This window comes from Dermochelys coriacea, chromosome 28 (assembly GCF_009764565.3).
Source record: "Dermochelys coriacea isolate rDerCor1 chromosome 28, rDerCor1.pri.v4, whole genome shotgun sequence".
Taxonomy (NCBI): Eukaryota; Metazoa; Chordata; order Testudines; family Dermochelyidae; genus Dermochelys; species Dermochelys coriacea.
The window spans coordinates 1,363,411-1,389,051 of record NC_050095.1 but is presented as its reverse complement, the minus strand read 5'-3'; the positions used below and the strand labels follow the sequence as shown (position 1 = coordinate 1,389,051).

At 65.8% G+C, this 25,641-nt stretch overlaps 1 protein-coding gene across 1 annotated transcript; it reads right to left on the bottom strand.

Moving 5' to 3' along the window:
- Positions 1 to 606: 606 nt before the first annotated feature.
- SLC2A4 (solute carrier family 2 member 4) lies at positions 607 to 18,345 on the bottom strand. Its single transcript, XM_038386261.2, is given in 12 exon segments — positions 607 to 980; positions 1,332 to 1,535; positions 1,681 to 1,782; positions 1,897 to 2,001; positions 2,487 to 2,674; positions 9,434 to 9,487; positions 9,490 to 9,595; positions 9,696 to 9,811; positions 10,485 to 10,609; positions 11,192 to 11,352; positions 11,701 to 11,826; positions 17,606 to 18,345. Coding segments are annotated over 12 exon segments (1,527 nt in total). The 5' UTR covers positions 17,642 to 18,345; the 3' UTR covers positions 607 to 776.
- Between the last annotated feature and the right edge of the window lie 7,296 nt (positions 18,346 to 25,641).

Sequence of the window (25,641 nt, the reverse complement as noted above, 5' to 3'; positions counted from 1 at the left end):
CTTCCATCGATCATCCAGCAGCCGAAATGGAGAGCAGTAATTATAACAACTCTGTTCTGGCGGCTTCTGTATTTACGTCCTTCTTTAAAAAACCAAACCAACCAATGATCCCACCGTCTTTAACTAGCAAATTGTCCTGGGCTGCTGAGCAGAGTCTTCATAGCATCTTGTCTTCTGCTGGCCACCAACACATATCCAATGAGCTTTGAGGGGCCTTTTGCCAGTTGTAGTTGCATCCTCCTCCTACCTTCTCATCGATAGAAAAAAGTCTCCTGTCTCTGAATCGACGCAGAATCCCATTGGAGTCAACAATTTTGGAGCCTACTACTCTCATACGCTGCTCGAGAAAGCCTGAACATGTTCCAGCTGCTGGATATGGTCTTGGGGTGGTCTTTCCCTGCCTCCAATTCCAAGAGCAGGCAACCAGCTGAGCTGGATTCTCCTCCAGGTGCTCCTTCCGCAGCTCCCAACACAACTTTATCTCCATGCCCCTGATACATACACACACACACACACACACACACACACCACACACACACACACCCCACAATCACTCTCTCGCGCGCTATATATATATATATATATATATATATATATATATATATATATATATATATATATATATAATCTTAAAAATAAAACCCACAAATCTAAAAACAAAACAACTAATCTAAAAATCTCTAAACCTTCCTGTGTCATTAAAGTGCTTGGTTACGGTTACATTCCTCTTGTCTCTCTGTCTCTCTCTCTCTCTGGCCGGTGGCTCCTGCCCTGGGTCAGGCATTGTCGTCTGGCCCCAGACAGTCCAGCTCAGTGGAGGGTTTGACTTCGTGGTCTAACAGAGACGGGGTGCGTCGGAAGGCGGCAGCGATCTGATCGAAGGTCCGGCCCCGCGTCTCAGGGACTTTGAAGTAGGTGAAGAGGAAGAAACCCAGGAGGAGAGCCGCGAAGATGAGGAAGACGTATGGCCCGCAGAGGTCCTATGGGAGAGGAGAGGAGGGGTGAGTGCTGGATGCAAAGGGAGGTGCGGGCTGGTTTTGCCAGCGAGCGCATGTGAGACGCCATTTGCTCCCCCGTGGCTGCAGTTGCTCCTAACGCTGGCTTGTTCCCACTCCCAGCCCTGCTCCCGCCTGGGAGCCAGTCTTGGGCCCGGCCCTGTTGTGGGTCCCTGCCCCCCCCTGCCAGTGGGCATATTCCCAGTTGTAACGGCCAGCATTCACTATTCTGGTGCCTGCGTGCTCATGCATGTCTACACACGCTTGTGTGGCATTGCGGGTGTGTCCGAGGGTTGCTTTGCACCCCCCCCCCCCCACCTGTGTGGGCGCACTCACCGCCATGGACGGGAAGGCCATGCCGATGATGAAGTTGCAGGTCCAGTTGCAGCACCCGGCCACCGCTATGGCCGCCGGGCGGGGCCCCTGGCTGAAGAGCTCGGCCACGATGAACCACGGGATGGGCCCCGGCCCAATCTCAAAGAAAGCCACGAAGCCGAAGATGGCCACCATGCTGATGTAGCTCGTGGCCGGCACCCGCTCCTGGCAGGAGAGAGAGACAAGGCTTAGAAGCCGTATTGCGGTGCCACCAGGGGCGGGGTGGCTGTCAGTGCCGCTGCCCCAGTGCAGCCTTGGGGGGGGCCATGCTCACCCCTAGGCTCCCACTCCCCACTTCCCGCCTGCTCACCAAATACACCAACGCCACCGTCATCACCACGGCGCACACCATCATGCCTGCCAGCCCCACCAGGTGCAGTGTCCGGCGGCCTGCCCGCTCCACCAGGAACAGCTTGTGGGGAGGGAGAGACAAGGGGGACCGATATAAGATTTGGGAGGGGTGGGATGTGGATGCCCCCACCCCCGAAGAGGCAGCTGGCAGGGGGTGAGGGGGGGAATGTCTTACCGAAACAACGGTGACGGCGGCGTTGATGGCCCCAGCGCCAATCGTGGCAAACACGGGCTGCTCCAGCCCGGCCGACTCAAAGATACTGGTGGAATAATAGAATATCTGGGGGGCAGAGAAGTGGGGGTCAGAGCCAGCCCTAGTTGGACTCCCCCTCCCCCCCGATCCCATGGGGTCTCACTTTGATCCCTCTTCTTCTTCAGGCTCCACCCCATCCCCCAGGCTCCTCCCCCCAACCAAGCTCCCCGCCAGACTCTGTCCCCAAGCACCATCCACCCCTATCCACGCTCTGCCCCAAATCCCCCAGGCCCCACCGCCAGCAAGTTCCACCCTATCTCTCTCATCATTGCTCCACCCCCATCTCTTCCAACCAGGCTCTGCCCCAATTCTCCCAGGCCTCACCCCCAGCAAGGTCCGTCCCCAGCCAACCTCCACCCCGGAGCTCTCAGGTCCCGGCCAAGCTCCACCTCCATTTCCTCAGGTTCCTCCCACTATCTCCCCAAAGCTCCACCCTCCAACCAAGCTCCACACCTGACCCCATCTTCCCCCGGCTCCTCCGTGAGCCAAGCCCCGACCCCCCCCCCCCTCACCGCGTTGATGCCGGAGAGCTGCTGGGAGAGCTGGAGCACCACGGCAATCAGCAGTGGCTGGCGATAGATCCGGCAGCGGAAGAGCTGGGCGATGGAGACCTTGCGCTCCATGTCCATGCGCCGCTTCTCCTCCTTCATCTCGGACAGCGCCTCGCTCACATCGCCGCTCCCCGTCAGCCGCTTCAAACCTGCCGGCGCGGGGAGAGTGAGGGATGTGGCAGTGATGGACAGAGGGATGGATGGGGCATGGATAGATGGGAGGGAGGGATTGGGGCGATGGACAGATGGATTAATAGTGGGATGCGTGGGGGTGGACAGATGGCGAGGTGGATGGATGGGTGGGGGTGGACAGATGGGTAGGTAGATGGGGATGGATGGGTAGGAAGATGGGGAAGGATGGATAGGTTGGGGATGGACAGATGGGTAGGTAGGTAGATGGGGATGGAGGAATGGGTTGGGAGGGTAGATGGATGGGTAGGTAGGTAGATGGGGATGGATGGATGGGTTGGGGGTGGACAGATGGGGAGGGAAGGAGGGACAGATGGGTTGGGGGAGCAATGGATGATGCATGGATTGGGGAGATGGAGGGATGGATCAATAAGGGGATGGATGGATGGATGGGTTGGGGGTAGACAGTGGGGTGGGGGGAGGAATGGATGATGTCTGGATTGGGGAGACGGAGGGCTGGATAATAAGGAGATGGGTCAATAGATGGGGATGGATGGATGGGTTGGGGGTGGACAGATGGAGAGGGAAGGAGGGACAGATGGGTGGGGGGAGCAATGGATGATGCCTGGATTGGGAGACGGAGGTGGATCGCTACGGGGCTGGGCGATAGATGGGGACGGATGGATGGGTTGGGGTGGACAGATGGGTGGGGGGAGGAATGGATGATGTCTGGATTGGGAGACGGAGGGCTGGATAGATAAGGAGATGGGTCAATAGATGGGGATGGATGGATGGGTTGGGGTGGACAGATGGGGAGGGAAGGAGGGACAGATGGGTGGGGGGAGCAATGGATGATGCCTGTTGGGGAGCGGAGGGCTGGATAGATAAGGAGATGGGTCAATAGATGGGGATGGATGGATGGGTTGGGGGTGGACATGAGAGGGAAGGAGGGACAGATGGGTGGGGGGCAATGGATGATGCCTGGATTGGGAGACGGAGGGCTGGATCGCTACGGAGCTGGGCGATAGATGGGGACGGATGGATGGGTTGGGGGGGGACAGATGGGGAGGGAAGGAGGGACAGATGGGTTGGGGGAGCAATGGATGATGCCTGGATTGGGGAGACGGAGGGCTGGATCGATAAGAGGATGGGGAGGGATGGGTCAATAGACGGGGACGGATGGATGGGTTGGGGGTGGACAGATGGGGAGGGAAGGAGGGACAGATGCGTGGGGGGAGGAATGGATGATGCCTGGATTGGGAGACGGAGGGCTGGATCGATAAGAGGATGGATGGAGGGATGGGTCAATAGACGGGGACGGATGGATGGTTGGGGTGGACAGATGGGTGGGGGAGCAATGGATGATGCCTGGATTGGGAGACAGAGAGATGGATCGCTACGGGGCTGGGCGATAGAAGGGACGGATGGCGGAGGGGAGGGACGTATGGAGGGATGAAGAAGAGGGGGTGGTGGCCAGGTAGGTAGGATTTGGAAGGGCGAGGTCAGTTAGAGCCGTGGTTCTCAAACAGAGGCCCGCAGGCCACTTGCCACCCAATCAGCACAGAGCTGCGGCCCACGTGACGTTCCCAGGGCCATCGACATAGTATTGGATTGGCCCAGAATGGTAAATAGGGTGAGAACCACAGAGTTGGAGGGATGGGTGGATAGATAAAGGGACGGGGAGATGGACGGACAGACAGGCGGTTGCGCGGGCGGAAGAGGGGAGGGACGGACAGACGAGCGGATGGGTGACGGGGCGGGCGGAAGAGGGGAGGGGCGGGCAGATGGGGGGGCAGGCGGGCGGAGATGGGTGAGGGGGGCGGGGAGGGGCGGGGGGGGCACGGGGGTGGATGGGGGGCGGGCGAGGGAGGGAGGGACAGAGAGCACGGACAGGTGCGGCGGATGGGGGGTGCGGGCGAAGGGGAGGGAATGACAGGCGGCGGACAGATGCGATGGGGGGCGGGCGGGGAAGGGACGGGCAGCGGCGGATGCGGGGGCGGGCAAGGGGAGGGGGGACAGACGGGGGGCGGATGGGTGAGGGGCGGGCGGCGAAGAGGGGAGGACGTGCATGCGGGCAGATGGGGGGGCAGCGAGGGAGGCGGACAGATGGGCGGGGGCGGGCGGCGTGGGGGGGGGGTGGCGGGCGAGGGGACGGACGGACAGGCGGCGAAGAGGGGAGGGACGGACAGGCGGGCGCATGGGGGCGGCGAGGGGGGGAGGGAGGCAGGCGGGCGGAAGAGGGAGGGATAGGCAGGCGGCGCATGGAGGGCGGGCGAGGGGAGGCGGGACGAGCAGCAGGCGGGCGGAAGAGGGGAGGGACGGGCAGGCGGGCGCATGGGGGGCGGGCGAGGGGGAGGGTGGGACGGACAGGCGGGCGCATGGGGCGCGGAGAGGGACGGGACGTGACAGGCGGGCGAAGAGGGGAGGGACGGCAGGCAGGCGCATGGGGCGGGCGAGGGAGGGCGGACGGGCAGGCGGAAGAGGGGAGTGACGGACCTGGGCGGATGGGGTGGACGAGGGGAGGGAGGGACGGACGGACAAGCGGGCGATGGGTGAGGGGCAGGCAAGAGGGAGGGACGGGGCGGGCGCATGGGGCGGGCGAGGGAGGGCGGGACAGGCAGGCGGGCGGAAGAGGGGAGGGACGGACAGACGGGCGGGCGAATGGGCGAGGGGGCAGGCAGAAGGGTGGATGGGTGAGGGGGCGGGCGGAAGAGGGGAGGGACGGACAATTGGGCGGGCAGGCGGGCGGATGGGGGGGCGGGCCTAGGGAGGGACAGATGGGTGGGCGGAAGAGGGGAGGGATGGCAGGGGGGTGATGGGGGGCAGCGAGGGGAGGGACGGTGACAGGCGGGCCGGCGGCGGGCGGAAGAGAGAGGGACGACAGACGGGCGGATGGGGGTGCGGGCGAGGGGAGGGACGGACAATTGGGCGGGCGGCGGGCGGAAGAGGAGAGGGACGGGCGGTGGGCGGATGGGGGGTGACGAGGGGAGGGAAGGACGGACGGACAGGCGGGCGGATGGGTGAGGGGGCGGGCGGAAGAGGGGAGGGACGGACAGGCGGGCGCATGGGGGGCGGGCGAGGGGAGGGCGGGACGGGCAGGCGGGCGCATGGGGTGGCAGGCGAGGGGAGGGCGGGACGGGCAGGCGGGCGGGCAGGTGGGCGGAAGAGGGGAGGGACGGGCAGGAGGGCGCATGGGGGCGGGCGAGGGGAGGGACAGACAGGTGGGCGGAAGAGGGGAGGGACGGGTAGGCGGGCACATGGGGGGCGGGCGAGGGGAGGACGGGACGGGCAGGCGGGTGGAAGAGGGGAGTGACGGGCAGGCGGGCGCATGGGGGGCGGGCAAGGGGAGGGCGGGACGGGCAGGCGGGCGTAGAGGGGAGGGACGGGCAGGCGGGCGCATGGGGGCGGGCGAGGGGAGGGCGGGACGGGCAGGCGGGCGGAAGAGGGGAGGGACGGGCAGGCGGGCGCATGGGGGCGGGCGAGGGGAGGGCGGGACGGGCAGGCGGGCGGAAGAGGGGAGGGCGGGACGGGCAGGCGGGCGGAAGAGGGGAGGGACGGACAGGCGGGCGCATGGGGGGCGGGCGAGGGGAGGGCGGGACGGGCAGGCGGGCGGAAGAGGGGAGGGACGGACAGGCGGGCGCATGGGGGGGGCGAGGGGAGGGCGGGCGGCAGGGGCGGCGAGGGGAGGGACGGACAGGCGGCCCATGGGGGCGGGAGGGGAGGGACGGCAGCGGGGGCGCATGGGGGGGGCGGGCGAGGGGAGGGCGGGACGGGCAGGCGGGCGCATGGGGGCGGGCGAGGGGAGGGACGGACAGGCGGGCGGAAGAGGGGAGGGTCGGGCAGGCGGGCCCATGGGGGTGGGCGAGGGGAGGGCGGGACGGGCAGGCGGGCGGAAGAGGGGAGGGACGGGCAGGCGGGCCCATGGGGGTGGGCGAGGGGAGGGCGGGACGGGCAGGCGGGCGGAAGAGGGAGGGACGGGCAGGCGGGCGCATGGGGGCGGGCGAGGGGAGGGCGGGACGGGCAGGCGGGCGGAAGAGGGGAGGGACGGACAGGCGGGCGCATGGGGGGCGGGTGAGGGGAGGGACAGACAGGCGGGCGGAAGAGGGGAGGGACAGACAGGTGGGCGGAAGAGGGGAGTGACGGGCAGGCGGGCGCATGGGGGCGGGCGAGGGGAGGGCGGGACGGGCAGGCGGGCGGAAGAGGGGAGGGACGGACAGGCGGCGCATGGTGGCGGGCGAGGGGGGGACAGACAGGAGGCGGCGGAAGAGGGGAGGGACGGCAGGCGGCCGCATGGCGGGCGAGGGGAGGGACAGACAGGCGGGCGGAAGAGGGGTGACGGCAGGTGGGCGCATGGGGGGCGGGCGAGGGGAGGGGGGTACGGCAGGGCGGGCGGAAGAGGGGAGGGCGGGACGGGCAGGCGGGCGGAAGAGGGGAGGGACAGACAGGTGGGCGGAAGAGGGGAGGGACGGACAGGCGGGCGGAAGAGGGGCGGGCGAGGGGAGGGCGGGACGGGCAGGCGGGCGGAAGAGGGGGGGACGGACAGGCGGCCCATGGGGGGGCGCGAGGGAGGGACGGCAGGCGGGCGCATGGGGGGCGGGCGAGGGAGGAGGGGACGGGCAGGCGGGCCGCATGGGGCGGGCGAGGGGAGGGACGAGACAGGCGGGGCGGAAGAGGGAGGGACGGGCAGGCGGGCCCATGGGGGTGGGCGAGGGGAGGGCGGGACGGGCAGGCGGGCGGAAGAGGGGAGGGACGGGCAGGCGGGCGCATGGGGGGCGGGCGAGGGGAGGGACAGACAGGTGGGCGGAAGAGGGGAGGGACGGGCAGGCGGGCGCATGGGGGGCGGGCGAGGGGAGGGCGGGACGGGCAGGCGGGCGCATGGGGGCGGGCGAGGGGAGGGCGGGACGGGCAGGCGGGCGCATGGGGGGCGGGCAGGCGGGCGCATGGGGGCGGGCGAGGGGAGGGCGGGACGGGCAGGTGGGCGGAAGAGGGGAGGGACAGACAGGTGGGCGGAAGAGGGGAGGGACGGACAGGCGGGCGCATGGGGGGCGGGCGAGGGGAGGGACGGACAGGCGGGCGCATGGGGGCGGGCGAGGGGAGGGCGGGACGGGTAGGCGGGCGGAAGAGGGGAGGGCGGGACGGGCAGGCGGGCGGAAGAGGGAAGGGACGGGCAGGCGGGCGCATGGGGTGGCGGGCGAGGGGGACAGACAGGCGGCGAAGAGGGAGGGACGGCAGGTGGGCGGAAGAGGGAGGGACGGGAGCGGGCGCATGCGGGCGGGCGAGGGGAGGGACAGACAGGCGGGCGGAAGAGGGGAGGGACGGGGCGGGCGGAAGAGGGGAGTGACGGGCAGGCGGGCGCATGGGGGGCGGGCCGAGGGAGGGCGGGACGGGCAGGCGGCGGAAGAGGGGAGGGACGGGCAGGCGGGGCGCATGGGGGGCGGGCGAGGGGAGGGACAGACAGCGGGCGGAAGAGGGGAGGGACGGGCAGGCGGGCGGAAGAGGGGAGGGACGGGCAGGCGGGCGCATGGGGGCGGGCGAGGGGAGGGACAGACAGGAGGGCGGGCGAGGGGAGGGCGGGACGGGCAGGCGGGCGGAAGAGGGGAGGGACGGACAGGCGGGCGGAAGAGGGGAGGGACGGGCAGGTGGGCGCATGGGGGCGGGCGAGGGGAGGGACGGACAGGCGGGCGCATGGGGGCGGGCGAGGGGAGGGCGGGACGGGCAGGCGGGCGGAAGAGGGGAGGGCGGGACGGGCAGGCGGGCGGAAGAGGGGAGGGACGGGCAGGCGGGCGGAAGAGGGGAGGGACGGGCAGGCGGGCGCATGGGGGGCGGGCGAGGGGAGGGACGGGCAGGCGGGCGGAAGAGGGGAGGGACGGGCAGGCGGGCGGAAGAGGGGAGGGACGGGCAGGCGGGCGCATGGGGGGCGGGCGAGGGGAGGGACAGACAGGCGGGCGGGCGAGGGGAGGGCGGGACGGGCAGGCGGGCGGAAGAGGGGAGGGACGGACAGGCGGGCGGAAGAGGGGAGGGACGGACAGGCGGGCGGAAGAGGGGCGGGCGAGGGGAGGGCGGGACGGGCAGGCGGGCGGAAGAGGGGAGGGCGGGACGGGCAGGTGGGCGGAAGAGGGGAGGGACGGGCAGGCGGGCGCATGGGGGGCGGGCGAGGGGAGGGACAGACACGGCGGAAGAGGGGAGGGCGGGACGGGCAGGCGGGCGGAGAGGGGAGTGACGGGCAGGCGGGCGCATGGGGGGCGGGCGAGGGGAGGGCGGGACGGGCAGGCGGGCGGAAGAGGGGAGGGCGGGACGGGCAGGTGGGCGGAAGAGGGGAGGGACGGGGAGGCGGGTGCATGGGGGCGGGCGAGGGGAGGGACAGACAGGCGGGCGGAAGAGGGGAGTGACGGGCAGGCGGGCGCATGGGGGGCGGGCGAGGGGAGGGACAGACAGGCGGGCGGAAGAGGGGAGTGACGGACAGGCGGGCGGAAGAGGGGAGGGACGGGCAGGCGGGCGCATGGGGGCGGGCGAGGGGAGGGACAGACAGGCGGGCGGAAGAGGGGAGGGCGGGACGGGCAGGCGGGCGGAAGAGGGGAGGGACGGACAGGCGGGCGGAAGAGGGGAGGGACGGGCAGGCGGGCGCATGGGGGGGGGCGAGGGGAGGACAGACAGGCGGCGGAAGAGGGGAGGGACGGACAGGCGGGCGGAAGAGGGGTGACGGGCAGCGGCGCATGGGGGCGGGCGAGGGAGGCGGGACGGACAGGCGGGCATGGGGGCGCGAGGGCTCGCGGGGGCACTCACCTCTTTGGCCTTGGACTCCTTGTTGCGGATGATGTGGAGGTACCGGGGCTCTCGGGGCAGAAGGGGAGAAGCACCAGCTGCAGGGCCGACGGGGCCACGGTCACCCCAGGCAGGGGCCAGAGCTCGGGGGTGCCGAGCAGGGAGTCCAGCCCGAACACCTGCCGGGGGGCGGAGAGAGAGGGAGGGAGAGATGGCATCGCGGCGCCCCCTGCCGGCCCCCCGCCCGCCCGCTGCCGAGCCCCCGCACGGGCTTGTTACCTGGGCAATGAGTATCCCGATGACGAGGGCCAGCTGGTGCAGGGTCCCCAGCGCCCCCCGCAGGTGGGTGGGGGAAATTTCACCCACGTACATGGGGACCAAGCCAGAAACCAGCCCTGGGGGAGAGGGGAGGGGAGGGGAACAGCAGATTACTAGGATGGGGGGGGGCCTCCTAGGTCTGTGGGGTGGGGAGTCGAGGCAGAGGGTTGTGGTCCCCCCGTCCCCTACAAAGCACCCCCTTTAAGAGGTGGGGCTGGTATGCTAATGACTGAGCCATGGCGGGAAGTGGGGGGGTGGTACTTGTGACATGCAGAACCCAATGACGGCCCCCACCCAGGTCCCGGGGTACCCAGCCTACAGCACCCTGGGGTTCCCACCCAGCCAACCGCACCCCACAGCACCCACTGCTCATCCACCCAGATCCCAGCTTACCCACCCCCCCACCCGGCATCCACCCACCTACGGCACCCCCGTCCCCTCTGGCACCCCCCCACCTGACATCCCCCAGCATCCACCACCCCACCGACCCATGGCACCCCCCATCCCCTATGGCACCCACCTATCCTACATCCCCCGGCATCCACCAGCCCACCCACCCATGCACCCCCGTCCCCCATGGCACCCCCTCATCCAGCAGCCCACCCATCCACCCAGGTTCCCCCCCACCCATGGTACCACCTGTCCCCCATGGCACCCCCGCCCCCCATCCTACATCCCCCGGCATCCACCACCCCACCCATCCGCCCAGGGGCCCCACCCTCCGATTGGTTGAGGGGCGCTGTCCGTTACCTGAGTAGGCCCCAATCAGGAACCGCCCGAGGATCATCATCTCGTAGGAGTAGCCCATCTTGGCCAGGCCCATGAGGGCCCCGCCCAGGAAGGCCAGGGCGTTATTGATGATCATGGCCCGCTTCCTGGGGGGCGCGAGAGGGGAGAGAGGGTGAGACACGCAGGGCACCAGCCCCATGTGCCCTGCGCCCCCCCCTGCACAGACTGATGACGGGGGAGGCCCCAGGGGTGTCCGGGGGCAGACAGCACCCCCTGCTGGCTGCCCCACCCCACAGCACAGCGCCCCCTGCTGAGCCCCCCGCCCCGCTCCCTGCCCCACCGTGCCCCCTAGCGCCGCCCTGGGGCCAGCCCCGCCTGCCGGGGGAGAGCGCTCCCTGCCGAGCCCCCCGCCCCGCTCCCTGCCCCACCATGCCCCCTGGGGCCAGCCCCGCCTGCAGGGGGAGAGCGCCCCCTGCCGAGCCCCCCACTCCCTGCCCCACCGCGCCCCCTAGCACCACCTTGGGGCCAGCCCCGCCTGCCGGGGGAGAGCCCCCTCTGCTGAGCCCCCCGCCCGCTCCCCTGCCCACCGTAGGCCCCTAATCGTCCGCCCTGTGGCTAGCCCCGCCTGCCGGGGAGAGCGCTCCCTGCCGAGCCCCCGCTCCCTGCCCCACCACGCCCCCTAGCGCCGCCCAGAGCGCCCCCCGCAGCGGGCGGCAGAGAGGCGTTACCTGCCCAGCCACTCGGAGACGACCCCCACCAGGAAGGAGGAGATCATGCCCCCGATGGAGAAGATGGCGACCGACAGGGACCAGAGGGTGGTGAGCGTGGACAGGTCGATTGTCGAGTTGTGCCGTGCCAGCCAGGTGGCGTTGTAGTTCTGTTCGATGATCTGGGCAGGGTCGGGGTGGGGGGCAGAGAAAAGGGGTCGATTCCCGATGCCCCTCACTGGGGCCCCCCCTCCCCTCTGCACTGATCCGAAACAGTTCTCAGCTTCCCTGCCCCGGGGCTGGACGGGAGCCGGTGCCCCCTAGAAGGGACAGGCCCCCTGCCCCATTCCCCGCCCCCCCTGAGCCCGCCAGTCCCCACCCTGGGGCCGGAGGGGAGCCGGCACCCCCTAGAGGGGACAGGCCCCCTGCCCCATTCCCTGCCCCCCCTGAGCCCGCCAGTCCCCGCCCTGGGGCCGGAGGGGAGCCAGCGCCCCCTAGAGGGGAAAGCACATTGAGGGGGAATCTCTTACCTTTTGGGGGGCATTTATGACACCGATGTTGTACCCACACTGCAGGGACCCCAGCACGGCCGTGAAAACCGACAACACCAGGGTCGAGGTTATCCCCGGTCTGGCTTCCCGCGGGACTTCGTCCCCCTGCAGAGACACAAGCGGCGCCCCCTGCAGGTGAGCTGACCCGCACCCCCGGGGAGCCGTGGGGGGGGAACCCCATCTCTCCCTGCACACCCGGCACTGCTGCAGGGCAGTTCGCAGCACCAGGAGGGCAAAGCCCCAGGCCAAACACTGAAAGTTGCATGGCCCCGTGCAAAGGTGCCCAGGTTTACCGGGCTTCTTCGTGACGACGGAGAGGAGGTAAAGCCTCGTGCAAACCCACAGGGGCTTGCGCCGCCTCGCACGACGGAAGAGGGGTAGTGTCCCCCTCCGGTGCAAACACCTAAGGATTTCGCGAGCTGGCACGTCCCCCTGTCCTCTGACTAAGCCTGACCTGTTCGAATCCCCTGCCACCATCTGCTTCCAGTTCTGCTTTCCACATGACCCCCCCCGCACCGAGATCAGGGCCCCGTCGCGCCGGGCGCTGCCCAGACCCCCCCCCTGACCGAGATTGGGGCCCCGTCGCACCAGGCGAAGCCCAGACCCTCCCCCGACCGAGATTGGGGCCCTGTCGCGCCGGGTGCTGCACAGATTGAGTGAGAAACAATTGCAAACCACGTACCCCACCCCTGTGGCCCGACTTACAGGGCAGGGTACATCTGCAGCTGGCAGACAAGGGGTTGGGGCAGTTTGGTATTGAATCAGGCACGGCTGCACCTCCGAGTGGGGGAGGGAGAGAGATAGGGTGGAGGGGGGCTGGGAGCCAGGACTCCTGGGTTCTCTGCCTGGCTCTGGGAGGGGAATGGGGTCTCGTGGTTAGAGCGGGGTGGGGCTGGGAGCCAGGACTCCTGGGTTCTCTGCCTGGCTCTGGGAGGGGAATGGGGTGTCGTGGTTAGAGCGGGGTGGGGCTGGGAGCCAGGACTCCTGGGTTCTCTTCCCAGCTCTGGGAGGGGATTGGGGGCTGGTGGGTTAGAGCAGGGGGGGCTGGGAGCCAGGACTCCTGGGTTCTTTCCCCAGCTCTGGGAGGGGAGTGGGGGCTGGTGGGTTAGAGCAAGCGGGGCTGGGAGCCAGGACTCCTGGGTTCCTGTCTGCATGTCTGAGACCCTTCCCCTTTAAATGCCTCAGTTTCCCCCCTCTGTCAAATGGGGGGGAGTGGGCGCTGAAGTTTCATTAATTCACTCTCTGCTCCAATGCTGTGCCCCCCCGCCGCAAAAAAAACCCACCTCTGATTTCATCTGCTGCTCCCTCTGCATGGGCAGACCCCGAAAAGGCCATATTTCCCAATGGGGGCTGGGGGGGGGAGCATGGATTTGGGGCGCCCTCTGCATACACACGCCCCGTCTACCCTTCCCTCCCAGCCCCAGTGCTGACCCCCTGGGCACTGGTGACAGAGGCCCCCTGGGGGTCGGTGGTGGGCTCCTCTGAAATATTGAGGACCAGCACCCCCCTATCACTGTGTGTGTGTGGGGGGAATGATAATAAAACAGGGGGGCCTGATCCCTTCCCATCCCCCCCCCCCACGTTCTCACACTGATGGCCGTGAAGGGCCTGGGCCCTGCCCCAGAGAAGCCTCAGTCGAAAAAAAGCCCTTATTAGGAAAAGCCCCAGAGCTGGGAAACCCAGGAAATGTAAACAGTGCCCCCCCCCACGCCTCCCCTAAGTCCCAGGGCAGGGCCTGGCTGGCTCAGGGAAGCGGGGACTGGGGCAGGGGCCTGACCCTCTAGGGGGCGCTGGCTCCCACCCGTCCCCAGGGCGGGGCCTGGCTGGCTCAGGGGGGGCGGGGAATGGGGCAGGGGGGAGCCAGCGCCCCCTAGAGGGGACAGGCCCCTGCCCCGGTGGGGGGCTGGCTGGCTGGGGTCTGGTGGGAGACCCTTGGGCTGAGCCTGGGGGCCGGGCTGCAGGTATCAACCCCCCTGCACCTGGGGCACGGCTGGGGGCCCAGAGCCCCCCCTTCAATACACACCCCATTCCTCCGTGCAAACACACAGAGCATCCTGCACATGCACACCTGTGCACAAATGAGTCACACACGCACACCCCAGGCCTGTATGCAAATCCTGCCTTATACAAACAGACCGGGGGGCAAATCACAGTCCAAACCCTTCTGGCCGCGCCCCCACCTGCTATGTGCACACTACTGAATTCAAGGCCTTGCTCCCGGTGTCGCGCACGTGCAACACACAACACACACACACACACACACACACCTGATTCTCTTCAGCAACGGATAGCGCTCTACAAACACATACACACGCACACCACACACCCCAATTCCCTCCAGCAGGAGGCAGTGCTCTGTGCACAAACAACCAACAACACACACAAACACACAGTGACACAAACACACACCCTGATTCTCTCCAGCAGAGGGCATCACACACACACACACACACACACCCTGATTCTCTCCAATAGGGGGCTGCGCTGCACGGCTACCCCGTATCCACACGGGTAACACACCTGCCCCTGGCCCCCACCTCTCTGCCAGCTTGGTACAGAGGCCGGGGCGATGTCCCGGACAGAGCCATGTTTCCACCACCAGCCCCCCAACCCATTGTACGAACCCCCCCAAACCCCATAGGGCCCCCCCCATGAAAACTCCCCTCTGGCTACTGCCTCAGTGTCGCTGATGGGGGGCAGGGAAAAATGTGTGGGGCACAATCACCCCGATTGAGGTGACCCCCTGAGCTTTTCCAGAACAGAGACGTTTTATCGCTCCACCACCCGCGCCACCTCACCCGGGCCTGACGCCCCACCACCCGCCCACCCCACCTCACCTCACCCGGGCCTGATGCCCCACCACCCACCCGCCCCACCTAATCCAGTCCTGACACCCCACCACCCACCCACACCCCCTAACCCAGGAAGGTGGAAGCCGGATGAGCTGTGTGTCCTGCAGGGCACAGCTCACCCAGCTTCTACCTTCTGGGTCTGACCTCGGAGCATCCAGCCTCCTGTGCCCCTCCGTGCGCTTCCCACAGCGAGTCCGCCCAGGCGGGGTCCTGGGGGGGGCCAGAGGGTCCTGCCCCCCCAAATTCTGCAGTCAGACGTGACTCCCAGCCAGCCAGTAACACAGAAGGTTTATTAGACGACAGGAACATGGTCCAACACAGAGCTTGTAGGTGCAGAGAACAGGACCCCTCAGCTGGGTCCATTTTGGGGGGCAGTGAGCCAGACAACCCCGTCTGCACTTCACTCCATGTCCCCAGCCAGCTCCAAACTGAAACTGTCTCCAGCCCCCCCCCCCCGCCCCTGGGCTTTGTCCCTTTCCGGGCCAGGAGGGCACCTGATTCCTTTGCTCTCCAACCCTTTAGCTCTCACCTTGCAGGGGGGAAGGGCCCAGGCCATCAGTGGCCAGGAAACAGGGTGTCGGCCATTCTCTGTGTCCAGACCCCTGCACGTACCTGCCCTCTAGGGCTCTGCAATGATCATACACCCGTACCCCACCCCCTAGATACTTAAGAACTGCCTAGGGGAAACTTTCCTCTTCTCTAAGTGCTTCAAAATTGCATCCGATGAAGTGAGCTGTAGCTCACGAAAGCTTATGCTCTAATAAATTTGTTAGTCTCTAAGGTGCCACAAGTCCTCCTTTTCTTTTTGCGAATACAGACTAACACGGTTGCTACTCTGAAATAGGACATGTATGTGACTTATAAACCACTACCCCCCCACATGCTACAAAACATATATCAGATGACCACACGTGTTTTATATAACATAGGTTCACTATCCCTCTCATGCATGCTATATAACACGGACCAGATATACAGCCCCATACATTTGTCCCATATAACTCAGCTCCCCAACGGCCCACACCTGTCCCGTGAAACAAAAGCCACTCTCCCATACCTGTGCTATGTAACCAACCCGAGACACGGCATCACACGTGTGTTCTAGGTAACAGAGAGACTCCTCACATGGGCTGGAAACGGGGCCCTGCCAAATCCATGGCCATGAAAAACTCATCACGGACCATAAAATCTGGTCTTCCCCTCCCCCGTGAAATCCGGTCTCCTCCCCCGTGAAATCCGGTCTCTCCGCACAGTGAAATCTGGTCTCCCTGCTGTGAAATCCTGTCTCCTTCCCCATGAAATCTGGTCTCCCCCTGTGAAATCCAGACTCCCACCATGAAATCTGGTCTCCTTGCTGTGAAATCTGGTCTTCTCCCTGATGAAATCTGGTCTCCCCCTGTGAAATCCGGACTCCCACCATGAAATCTGGTCTCTCCCCACAGTGAAATCCGGTCTCCTCCCCCATTAAATCTGGTCTCTCCCCATAGTGAAATCTGGTCTCCCTGCTGTGAAATCCAGTCTCCTCCCCCATGAAATCTGGTCTCTCCCCACAGTGAAATCTGGTGCCCCCCCCACCATGAAATCTGATGTTTTGTGTGCTTTTACTTTATACTATACAGATTTCACGGGGAGACCAGCGTTTCTCAAATTGGGGGTCCTAACCCAAAAGGGAGTTGCGGGGGGGGAGGACGGGTCACAAGGTTATTTGGGGGGGGTTGCGGTATCGCCACCTTTACTTCTGCGCTGCCTTCAGAGCAGGGCTGAAATCATGAAACTGACGATTTTTTCAATCGTGAAATTGACCAGAACGGCTGGTGACTTCAGTGGGGCTCCAGCGATACAACAGACACACGAATGCACCGTGGGCCGTGTGCCCCCCCCGGTCCAGCCACACGGCGTCACACCCGTGTGCTAGATACCATGCAGATATGCCCCACCTGGACTGTATGACACACTAATACCCGCCCGCTGTGTAACATCGATCAGGCATCACACGCGTGTCCTATGCACCCTACAGACTGCTCCGCCCCCGAATCCGGGCAGCAGAACAGACATGCATGTCCCATATCCCACAGACTCCCGCTTGTCCCAGATAATCAGCCAGAGGCCCCTGTGCCTCCCCCCACACGTATGACGAATAACCCAGGGCAGTCCAGACACGTGAGGCAGGTCATGCCCCCCACCCCCACCCACCCTTACACAATAGATGGAGTATAAATAGCCCCACGTTTTCCTCGTTAATGCCATGGCCGGGGGGCAGGATTCTATTGCCAGGGAGAAGGGGAGCTGGGGGGGGGGGGATGGGATGGGACGTTAAATGTGGGGAACAGGCTGCCTCCAAAACTCAATAAGCTCAAGGAGAATCAGGACGGATGCAACCCCCTGCAAGGCACCCCCAGTTTAGCTCACAGTCCCCCCCTTCCACCTGGCCTATTCTGCCCCCCACTTGGCACCCCCTCACTGTCCTAGCTGCACTCCTCACACGGCCCCCCATGGCCACATGCTGCCCCCCCATCACCCCTCACAGCCCATGCTGCCCCCATGGCCCAACACTGACCCCCCCATCACTCCCCACCGCCCCTCATGGCCCCATGCTGCCCCCATCATCCCCATGCCCCCCCAGCCCCATGCTGCCCCCCCATGGCCCCACACTGACCCCCCAGCCCCATCACTGCCCACTGGCTTCCCGGCCCCATGCTGCCCCCTAGAGTCCCCATCGCTCCCCACAGTCCCCCATGGCCCCACACTGACCCCCATGGCCTCCATCACCCCCCACTGCCCCTCACAGCCCTATGCTGCCCTTCCAGCCCCATTGCTCCCCACTGCCCCACATAGCCCCACGCTGCCCCCCCATGGCCCCACCTGCCCCCACACTGACCCCCCAGGCCCATCACTCCCCACGGCCCCTTATGGCCCCATGATGGCCCCCAAGGTCCCCATCACCCCTTACAGCCCCCCCACGGCCCCATATTCTTGCTCTGCCTCAACCCCCTCCCGCCACACACTCCCTCCTCCAACCCGGCCGGTTTTACCTCCTCTCTGCTGATCTGCTGAAATCCCGCCGGCATCTCGGCGGCTCGGAGCCCCGGGAGGGACAGAGACCCCCCCCGGGTGGGGCGGGGGGGACGGGACGCGCCTTGGGTCTTGTGCGAAGAAATGAAAAGGTCGAGCCCCCAGGACGGTCTGTTAGACCTGACCCGAGATCCTGGGGCGGGGAGGGGGGGGGAGAAAGAAAGAAAGAAAGAAAGAAAGAAAGAAAGAAAGAAAGAAAGAAAGGGATTAAATAAGAAAGAAAGAAAGAAAGAAAGAAAGGGATTAAATAAGAAAGAAAGAAAGAAAGAGGGAATGGGAACTAGAGGAGACCCGAAGGGAGAAGAGAAGCCAGAAGGGGACGGGGAAGGGCGAGCAGAGGGGAAAGAGGGAATGAAAAAAGAAAGACGGGAGCGGGAGAATGGGAGAAAGGAGGAGTGAAGGCAGGAGGCCCGGGGAATCACCAGGGGCAGCGGATGGAGGGAACGGGGGAAAGGGGAAATGAAAGGCGGAGAGCGCCTGGGAAAGAGGAAGGGGACCGACCGGGCGGGGAGAGGGAGCCGCCGGCCGCGGGGAGCTGAGGAAGGCGGAGGCGGGCAAGGCGGCTGCCGGCACCGGGACCGGGACGCGTGTGCCAGGGGCCGGGACGGGGAGTCCTTGAGCGGCTGCGGGTGGCCAGAGGCAGCCCGCCCCACGGCGCGGATTGGCTCCAGCCCCAGTGATTTCCCCACCAGCCAGAACGCAGGAGGGAGGGGTCGGCTGGGAGCCAGGACTCCTGGGTTCTCTCCCCGGCTCTGAAAGATGAGTGGGGGCTGGTGGTTAGAGCGGGGGGGACTGGGAGCCAGGACGCCTGGGTTCCCTCCCCAGCTCCGGGAGGGGAGTGGGGGCTGATGGGTTAGAGCCGCTGGGAGCCAGGACTCCTGGGTTCTCTCCCCGGCTCTGGAAGATGAGTGGGGGCTGGTGGGTTAGAGCGGGGGGGGGGTCTGGGAGCCCGGACTCCTCGGTTCTCTCCCTGACTCTGGGAGGGGAGTGGGGGCTGGTGGATCAGAGCAGGGGGAGCTGGGAGCCAGGACTCCTGGGTTCTCTCCCTGACTCTGGGAGGGGAGTGGGGGCTGGTGGATCAGAGCAGGGGGAGCTGGGAGCCAGGACTCCTGGGTTCTCTCCCCGGCTCTGGAAGACGAGTGGGGGCTGGTGCTTAGAGCGGGGGGGGGCTGGGAGCCAGGACTCCTGGGTTCTCTCCCGGCTCTGGGAGGGGAGTAGGGGCTGGTGGTTAGAGCGGGGGGGGGGCTGGGAGCCCGGACTCCTGGGTTCCGTTCCCGGCTCGGGGAGGGGGGCAGTAGGGGCTAGCGGTTAGAGCGGGGGGGGGGGGGTGCTGGGAGCCCGGACTCCTGGGTTCTCTCCCCAGTTCTGGAAGATGAGTGAGGGCTGGTGGGTTAGAGCAGGGGGGAATGGTAGCCAGGACTCCTGGGTTCTCTCCCCGGCTCTGGAAGATGAGTGGGGGCTGGTGGTTAGAGCAGGGGGGGGTGGGAGCCCGGACTCCTGGGTTCTGGTCCCTCATCCACACAGGTGGAGTAATTCAGTGGGGAGACGGTGCCCCCTGCTGGGGTGGCGCGGGATGGCGCGTGGGAAGTTTTGTTGTGTTTGGTGGGAGGGCGGGTGTCAGGAAAGATTTCCGGGGGGACTGGGTGGTTATTTGGAGGGGGATCTGTGGGAGAACATCTGGGGGGGCCGGGGGGAGATTCGTGGGGGGCACAGGTGGGGGAGGGGGAAATCTGATGGGGAGATTCTGGGGGGGGGGGTCAGTTAAGGTGACCTTCTGGCTAATTTTAGCAACACGGTAGGAATCTCCGACTTTCACTTAGAATTGGGGTCGGGAGGGGGAACCTACCGGTGTGGGGGGAGGGGCGAGGACGTGCTGAGGGGGGAGCCCCGGTATTTCCCTCCCCCAGGCTCAGCCTCCCTCCATCCACTGAGCCCCTTACAGACCCCCTTTGCTCCCCTAGTGCAGATGTCCCCCCCGACTATCTTAACTTCCTTCCCCAGCTTGGGGAAAGGGGTGTGGCAGTGGGGTGGGCACAGGGTGGGGGAGAGGTGAACGGGGGGAGGCAGGGGAGGGGAGAGGGGGCAATTGTGGGGGAAGAGGGAGGGAAGGAGGAGGGAGGAGGGGCAGGAGGCCCGGCCAGGCCCGTGTCCTCCGCTCACCCCAGGGGCATTGTAGGCCAGGCATTTGCCCTGGCGCCTGGCAGCCCCCAGCCCGGCCCTGCCCCCTCCCTTGACAGCCCCCCCCCCATAGTCTGCCTGCTATTTCACGAGGCCGCTGGTATTGCCCCCTAAAATTAAACTGAGACATCATCATCCCGGCCCGCTGGGACAGGGAACTACTGGGGTGGCAGGGCGCCAGGACTCCTGGGTTCTCTCCCTGGCTTGGGGGTGGGGGGGGTGGGGGCTGGTGGGTTAGAGCAGGGGGGGCTGGGAGCCAGGACTCCTGGGTTCTCTCCCTGGCTTGGGGGTGGGGGGTGGGGGCTGGTGGGTTAGAGCAGGGGGGGCTGGGAGCCAGGACTCCTGGGTTCTCTCCCTGGCTTGGGGGCGGGGGAGTGGGGGCTGGTGGGTTAGAGCAGGGGGGGCTGGGAGCCAGGACTCCTGGGTTCTCTCCCCAGCTCTGGGAGGGGAGGGGGGAGGAACTGCTGAGCAGGGAAATGTTGGAGTGGGGGAAGCAGCTGGGGGGGGGGCTGATGTGCTGCCTCCTATTTTAGCCCATTGCCAGCTGTCCGGTGTCAGGGTCTGTCGCTGTGAGACACATGTGGCATGGGGGGGGCATTCAAAGGCCAGGGCGTCTTTTCCCCTCTGAGTCACTGACTTGTCACCCCCCCCCCCACCCTGCCCCACACTGAGAACAGCCTGATCTGGAGCCAGGGGGCCACAGATCCACAGCCTGGGACTCCTGGCTTCTCTCCCGGCTCTGGGAGGGGAGGGGGCCTAGTGGTCAGAGCAGGGGGGGCTGGGAGCCAGGACTCCTGGGTTCTCCCCCCGGCTCTGGGAGGGGAGCAGGGGCTGGTGGGTTAGAGCAGGGGGGGCTGGGTGCCAGGACTCCTGGGTTCTCTCCCCAGCTCTGGGGAGTGTGGGGGCTGGGGGGCTAGAATGGTGGGGCTGGGAGCCAGGACTCCTGGGTTCTCTCCCATCTTGGCAGGGCCCTGGGCTGGGCTGTGTGGCTCAGTGGAGGAGCGGGAGGTGTGTTCCTAAGGCACGTGTGTGTTGTGCTGTTGTGGTGTCCGGTTTCCTTTGCGACAGTGACGCAGGTGGGGGCGGCGGGGGGGGGGGCTGGATGCAGCTGTCCCAGGTCCTTCAGGCCCCAGCCATGGGACTTGCCAGACCAGAGCCTGCGGGGGAGAGACAGGGACTGGGGACATGGACACACAACACACACACCCAGAGTACACAACGTCGGCCACACAAGAAACTCACAGAGCTGGGAGATGCACACAACTGCCACCATCTGCACACACACCCTCAGCATTTACACAGCAAACACAACACACACCTGTCACCGTGTACACAGCACACACAGAACTCCCACCATCTGGACACACTACCACCTGCATATACACAGCACACACACAACCCTGACCCTCCACACACAACATACAACCCCCACCGCCCTCCACACACACAACCCCCAGCAAATACACAGCACACAACACAGCACGCACACTCAACCCCCACCCTTCTCACACACAACCCCCACCATATACACAGCCCACACAACACAACACACACACACAACCCCCACCCTTCACACACACAACCCCCACCATATACACAGCCCACACAACACACACACACAACCCCCAACATATACACAGCCCACACAACACAACACACACACACAACCCCCACCTTTCACACACATAACCCCCACCATATACACAGCCCACACAACATAACCATTGCTCTCCACTCACAACACACAACCTCCACCACAGACCACACACAATCTCCACTCCATGGACAGCATGAACACAACTCCCTAGATAACACACATGCATACGCAACAGAACCACCACCAAACGCACATAACCCACACAGATATGTACACATACCCCCCCACAACATATGCACAACACAACCCCCCACCGAACGCACACATAAGCCACACACATATGTATGCACACAACACACACACAACATATGCACAACACAACCCCCCCGCAAAACTGTGAACAACACCCTCACAATACAACCCCTTCCACAGTGCACACACAATCCCCCCCATACAAAGCACACAGCGGGGGGGAGGGAGACACAGAGCACACAACTGCTGCCCTCTAACACAACCCTCCTCAACTCGCATGCACACAGCAGGGATACACAACCCTAACAGTACACACATCACCCATACAAACAGAAAACACACAGGAGGGACACACACACACACCCCGCCCAAAAATACAGAGGCAGGACACACAATCTGGACACACAAATACAGCGGAATAGATGCACAGGGTTGGTTCACACACAGACACACACACCCCCTCAAAACGTAGAACTCACACACAGTCACCCTCCCATATTCGCAACCCACTCATTCACCTGCCCCATACCCACAGTGCATCTGGAATAAAGGCACACGTCTCCCTCACCTAGCCACACAACACACAAACACACACACCTCATAGGTACACACAATACCTACATATGGGGAATACAACTATATATATACACACGCACACAACTCCACTCATACCCACCCATGGAGCACGCACAAGACAGAATATATAGCGGGATTTTGGAGAGGGGGATGGGTATATGTAGATAGAGGGGGTGGATGGGGAGAGATGGTGGGGGGGGGAAGGATGGATAGGCGGGGGGTGGATGGGGGAGGGATGGATAGGCGGGGGGTGCATGGGGGGAGGGATGGATAGGCGGGGGGTGGATGGGGGGAGAGACGGATGGGGGAGGGATGGATAGATGGGGGGGTGGATGGGGGAGGGATGGATGGAGGGAGGGGTAGATAGGCGGGGGGTGGATGGGGGAGAGATGGATGGGGGGAGGGATGGATAGGCGGGGGGTGGATGGGGGAGGGATGGATGGGGGGAGGGATGGATAGACGGGGGGGTGGATGGGGGAGAGATGGATGGAGGGAAGGATGGATAGGCGGCGGATGGATGGGGGAGGGATGGATGGGGGGAGGGATGGATAGACGGGGGGGTGGATGGGGGAGAGATGGATGGAGGGAAGGATGGATAGGCGGCGGATGGATGGGGGAGGGATGGATGGGGGGAGGGATGGATAGGTGGGGGGTGGATGGGGGAGGGATGGATAGGCGGGGGGTGGATGGGGGAGGGATGGATAGACGGGGGGTGGATGGGGGGAGGGATGGATGGGGGAGGGATGGATAGGTGGGGGTGGATGGGGGGAGGGATGGATAGGCGGGTGGTGGATGCGGGGAGAGACGGATGGGGGGAGGGATGGATAGACGGGGGGGGTGGATGGGGGAGGGATGGATGGAGGGAAGGATGGATAGGCGGGGGGTGGATGGGGGGAGGGATGGATGGGGGAGGGATGGATAGGCGGGGGGTGGATGGGGGGAGGATGGATGGGGGGGTGGATGGGGGCAGGGATGGATAGGCGGGGGGTGGATGGGGGGAGAGATGGATAGATGGGGGTGGATAAATGGGGGAGGATGGATAGGCGGGGTGGATGGGGGGAGAGATGGATAGATGGGGGTGGATGGGGGAGGGATGGATAGGCGGGGGTGGATGGGGGAGAGACGGATGGGGGAGGGATGGATAGATGGGGGGGTGGATGGGGAGGGATGGATGGGGGGGAGGGGTAGATAGGCGGGGGGTGGATGGGGGAGAGATGGATGGGGGGAGGGATGGATAGGCGGGGGTGGATGGGGGGAGGGATGGATGGAGGGAGGGGTAGATAGGCGGGGGGGTGGATGGGGGAGAGATGGATGGGGGGAGGGATGGATAGGCGGGGGATGGATGGGGGAGGGATGGATGGGGGGAGGGATGGATAGGTGGGGGGTGGATGGGGGGAGGGATGGATAGGCGGGGGGTGGATGGGGGGAGGGATGGATAGACGGGGGGTGGATGGGGGGAGGGATGGATGGGGAAGGGATGGATAGGCGGGGGGTGGATGGGGGAGGGACGGATGGGGGGAGGGATGGATAGGCGGGGGGTGGATGGGGGGAGGGATGGATGGGGGGTGGATGGGGCAGGGATGGATAGGCGGGGGGTGGATGGGGGAGAGAGATGGATAGATGGGGGTGGATGGGGGAGGGATGGATAGGCGGGGGGTGGATGGGGGGAGGGATGGATAGGCGGGGGTGGATGCGGGGGAGAGACGGATGGGGGGAGGGATGGATGGGGGGGTGGATGGGGGCAGGGATGGATAGGCGGGGGGTGGATGGGGGGAGAGATGGATAGATGGGGGTGGATGGGGGAGGGATGGATAGGCGGGGGGTGGATGGGGGGGAGGGATGGATGGGGGGAGGGATGGATAGGCGGGGGGGGATGCGGGGAGAGACGGATGGGGGGAGGGATGGATCAGACGGGGGGTGGATGGGGGAGGGATGGATGGAGGGAAGGATGGATAGGCGGGGGGTGGATGGGGGAGAGATGGATGGGGGAGGGTGGATAGGTGGGGGGTGGCTGGGGGAGGGATGGATAGGCGGGGGGTGGGATGTGGGGAGAGACGGATGGGGGAGGGATGGATAGGACGGGGGGTGGATGGGGAGGGATGGATAGGCGGGGGGTGGAGGGGGGAGGGATGGATGGGGGGGTGGATGGGGGCAGGGATGGATAGGCGGGGGGTGGATGGGGGGAGAGATGGATAGATGGGGGTGGATGGGGGAGGGATGGATAGGCGGGGGGTGGATGGGGGGAGGGATGGATGGGGGGAGGGATGGATAGGCGGGGGTGGATGCGGGGAGAGACGGATGGGGGGAGGGATGGATGGGGGGGTGGATGGGGGCAGGGATGGATAGGCGGGGGGTGGATGGGGGGAGAGAGGATAGATGGGGGATGGGGTGGGGGGAGGGATGGATAGGGCGGGGGGTGGATGGGGGGAGGGTGGATGGGGGGAGGGATGGATAGGCGGGGGGTGGATGCGGGGAGAGACGGATGGGGGGAGGGAGGTAGACGGGGGGTGGATGGGGGAGGGATGGATGGAGGGAAGGATGGATAGGCGGGGGGGTGGATGGGGGAGAGATGGATGGGGAGGGAGGGATGGATAGATGGGGGGTGGATGGATGGATGGATAGATGGGGGTGGATAGATGGGGGATGGATGGATAGGCGGGGGGGTGGATGCGGGGAGAGACGGATGGGGGAGGGATGGATAGACGGGGGGGTGGATGGGGGAGGGATGGATGGGGGAGGATGGATAGGGGGGGTGGATGGGGGAGGGATGGATAGGCGGGGGGTGGATGCGGGGAGAGACGGATGGGGGGGGAGGATGGGGGGGAGGGATGGATAGGCGGGGGGTGGATGCGGGGAGAGACGGATGGGGGGAGGGATGGATAGACGGGGGGGTGGATGGGGGAGGGATGGATGGGGAAGGATGGATAGGCGGGGGGTGGATGGGGGAGAGATGGATGGGGGAGGGATGGATAGGCGGGGGGTGGATGTGGGGAGAGACGGATGGGGGGAGGGATGGATAGGCGGGGGGTGGACGGGGACGGACGGATGGGGGGACAGACGACAGCTCTCTGCAGCCCCAGCTCTGGGCCAAGGCTGCCACCCAGCGGCCGGCTGCAGAAGGACACGGCGGGGCCCCGGTGCGGACTCCTGCCGGAGAGTCCATTCCAGGGAGCAGCACGATCCGGTCCGGGGTCCCCTGGGTGCCCCCCGCCGGGGCGCCAGGGAGATCCCGGGCCGCTCCGAGGCCTCCCACGGATACCGGACTGGATCCTTTGCAGCTCCCCGGGAAGGGACTCCGGTGCAAGTCCACGGGCGTGTCCACACGCATCCACACCCGGAAGCCTACATCACACACACACATCGCCTGCATGCAGCACACACACACACACCCAC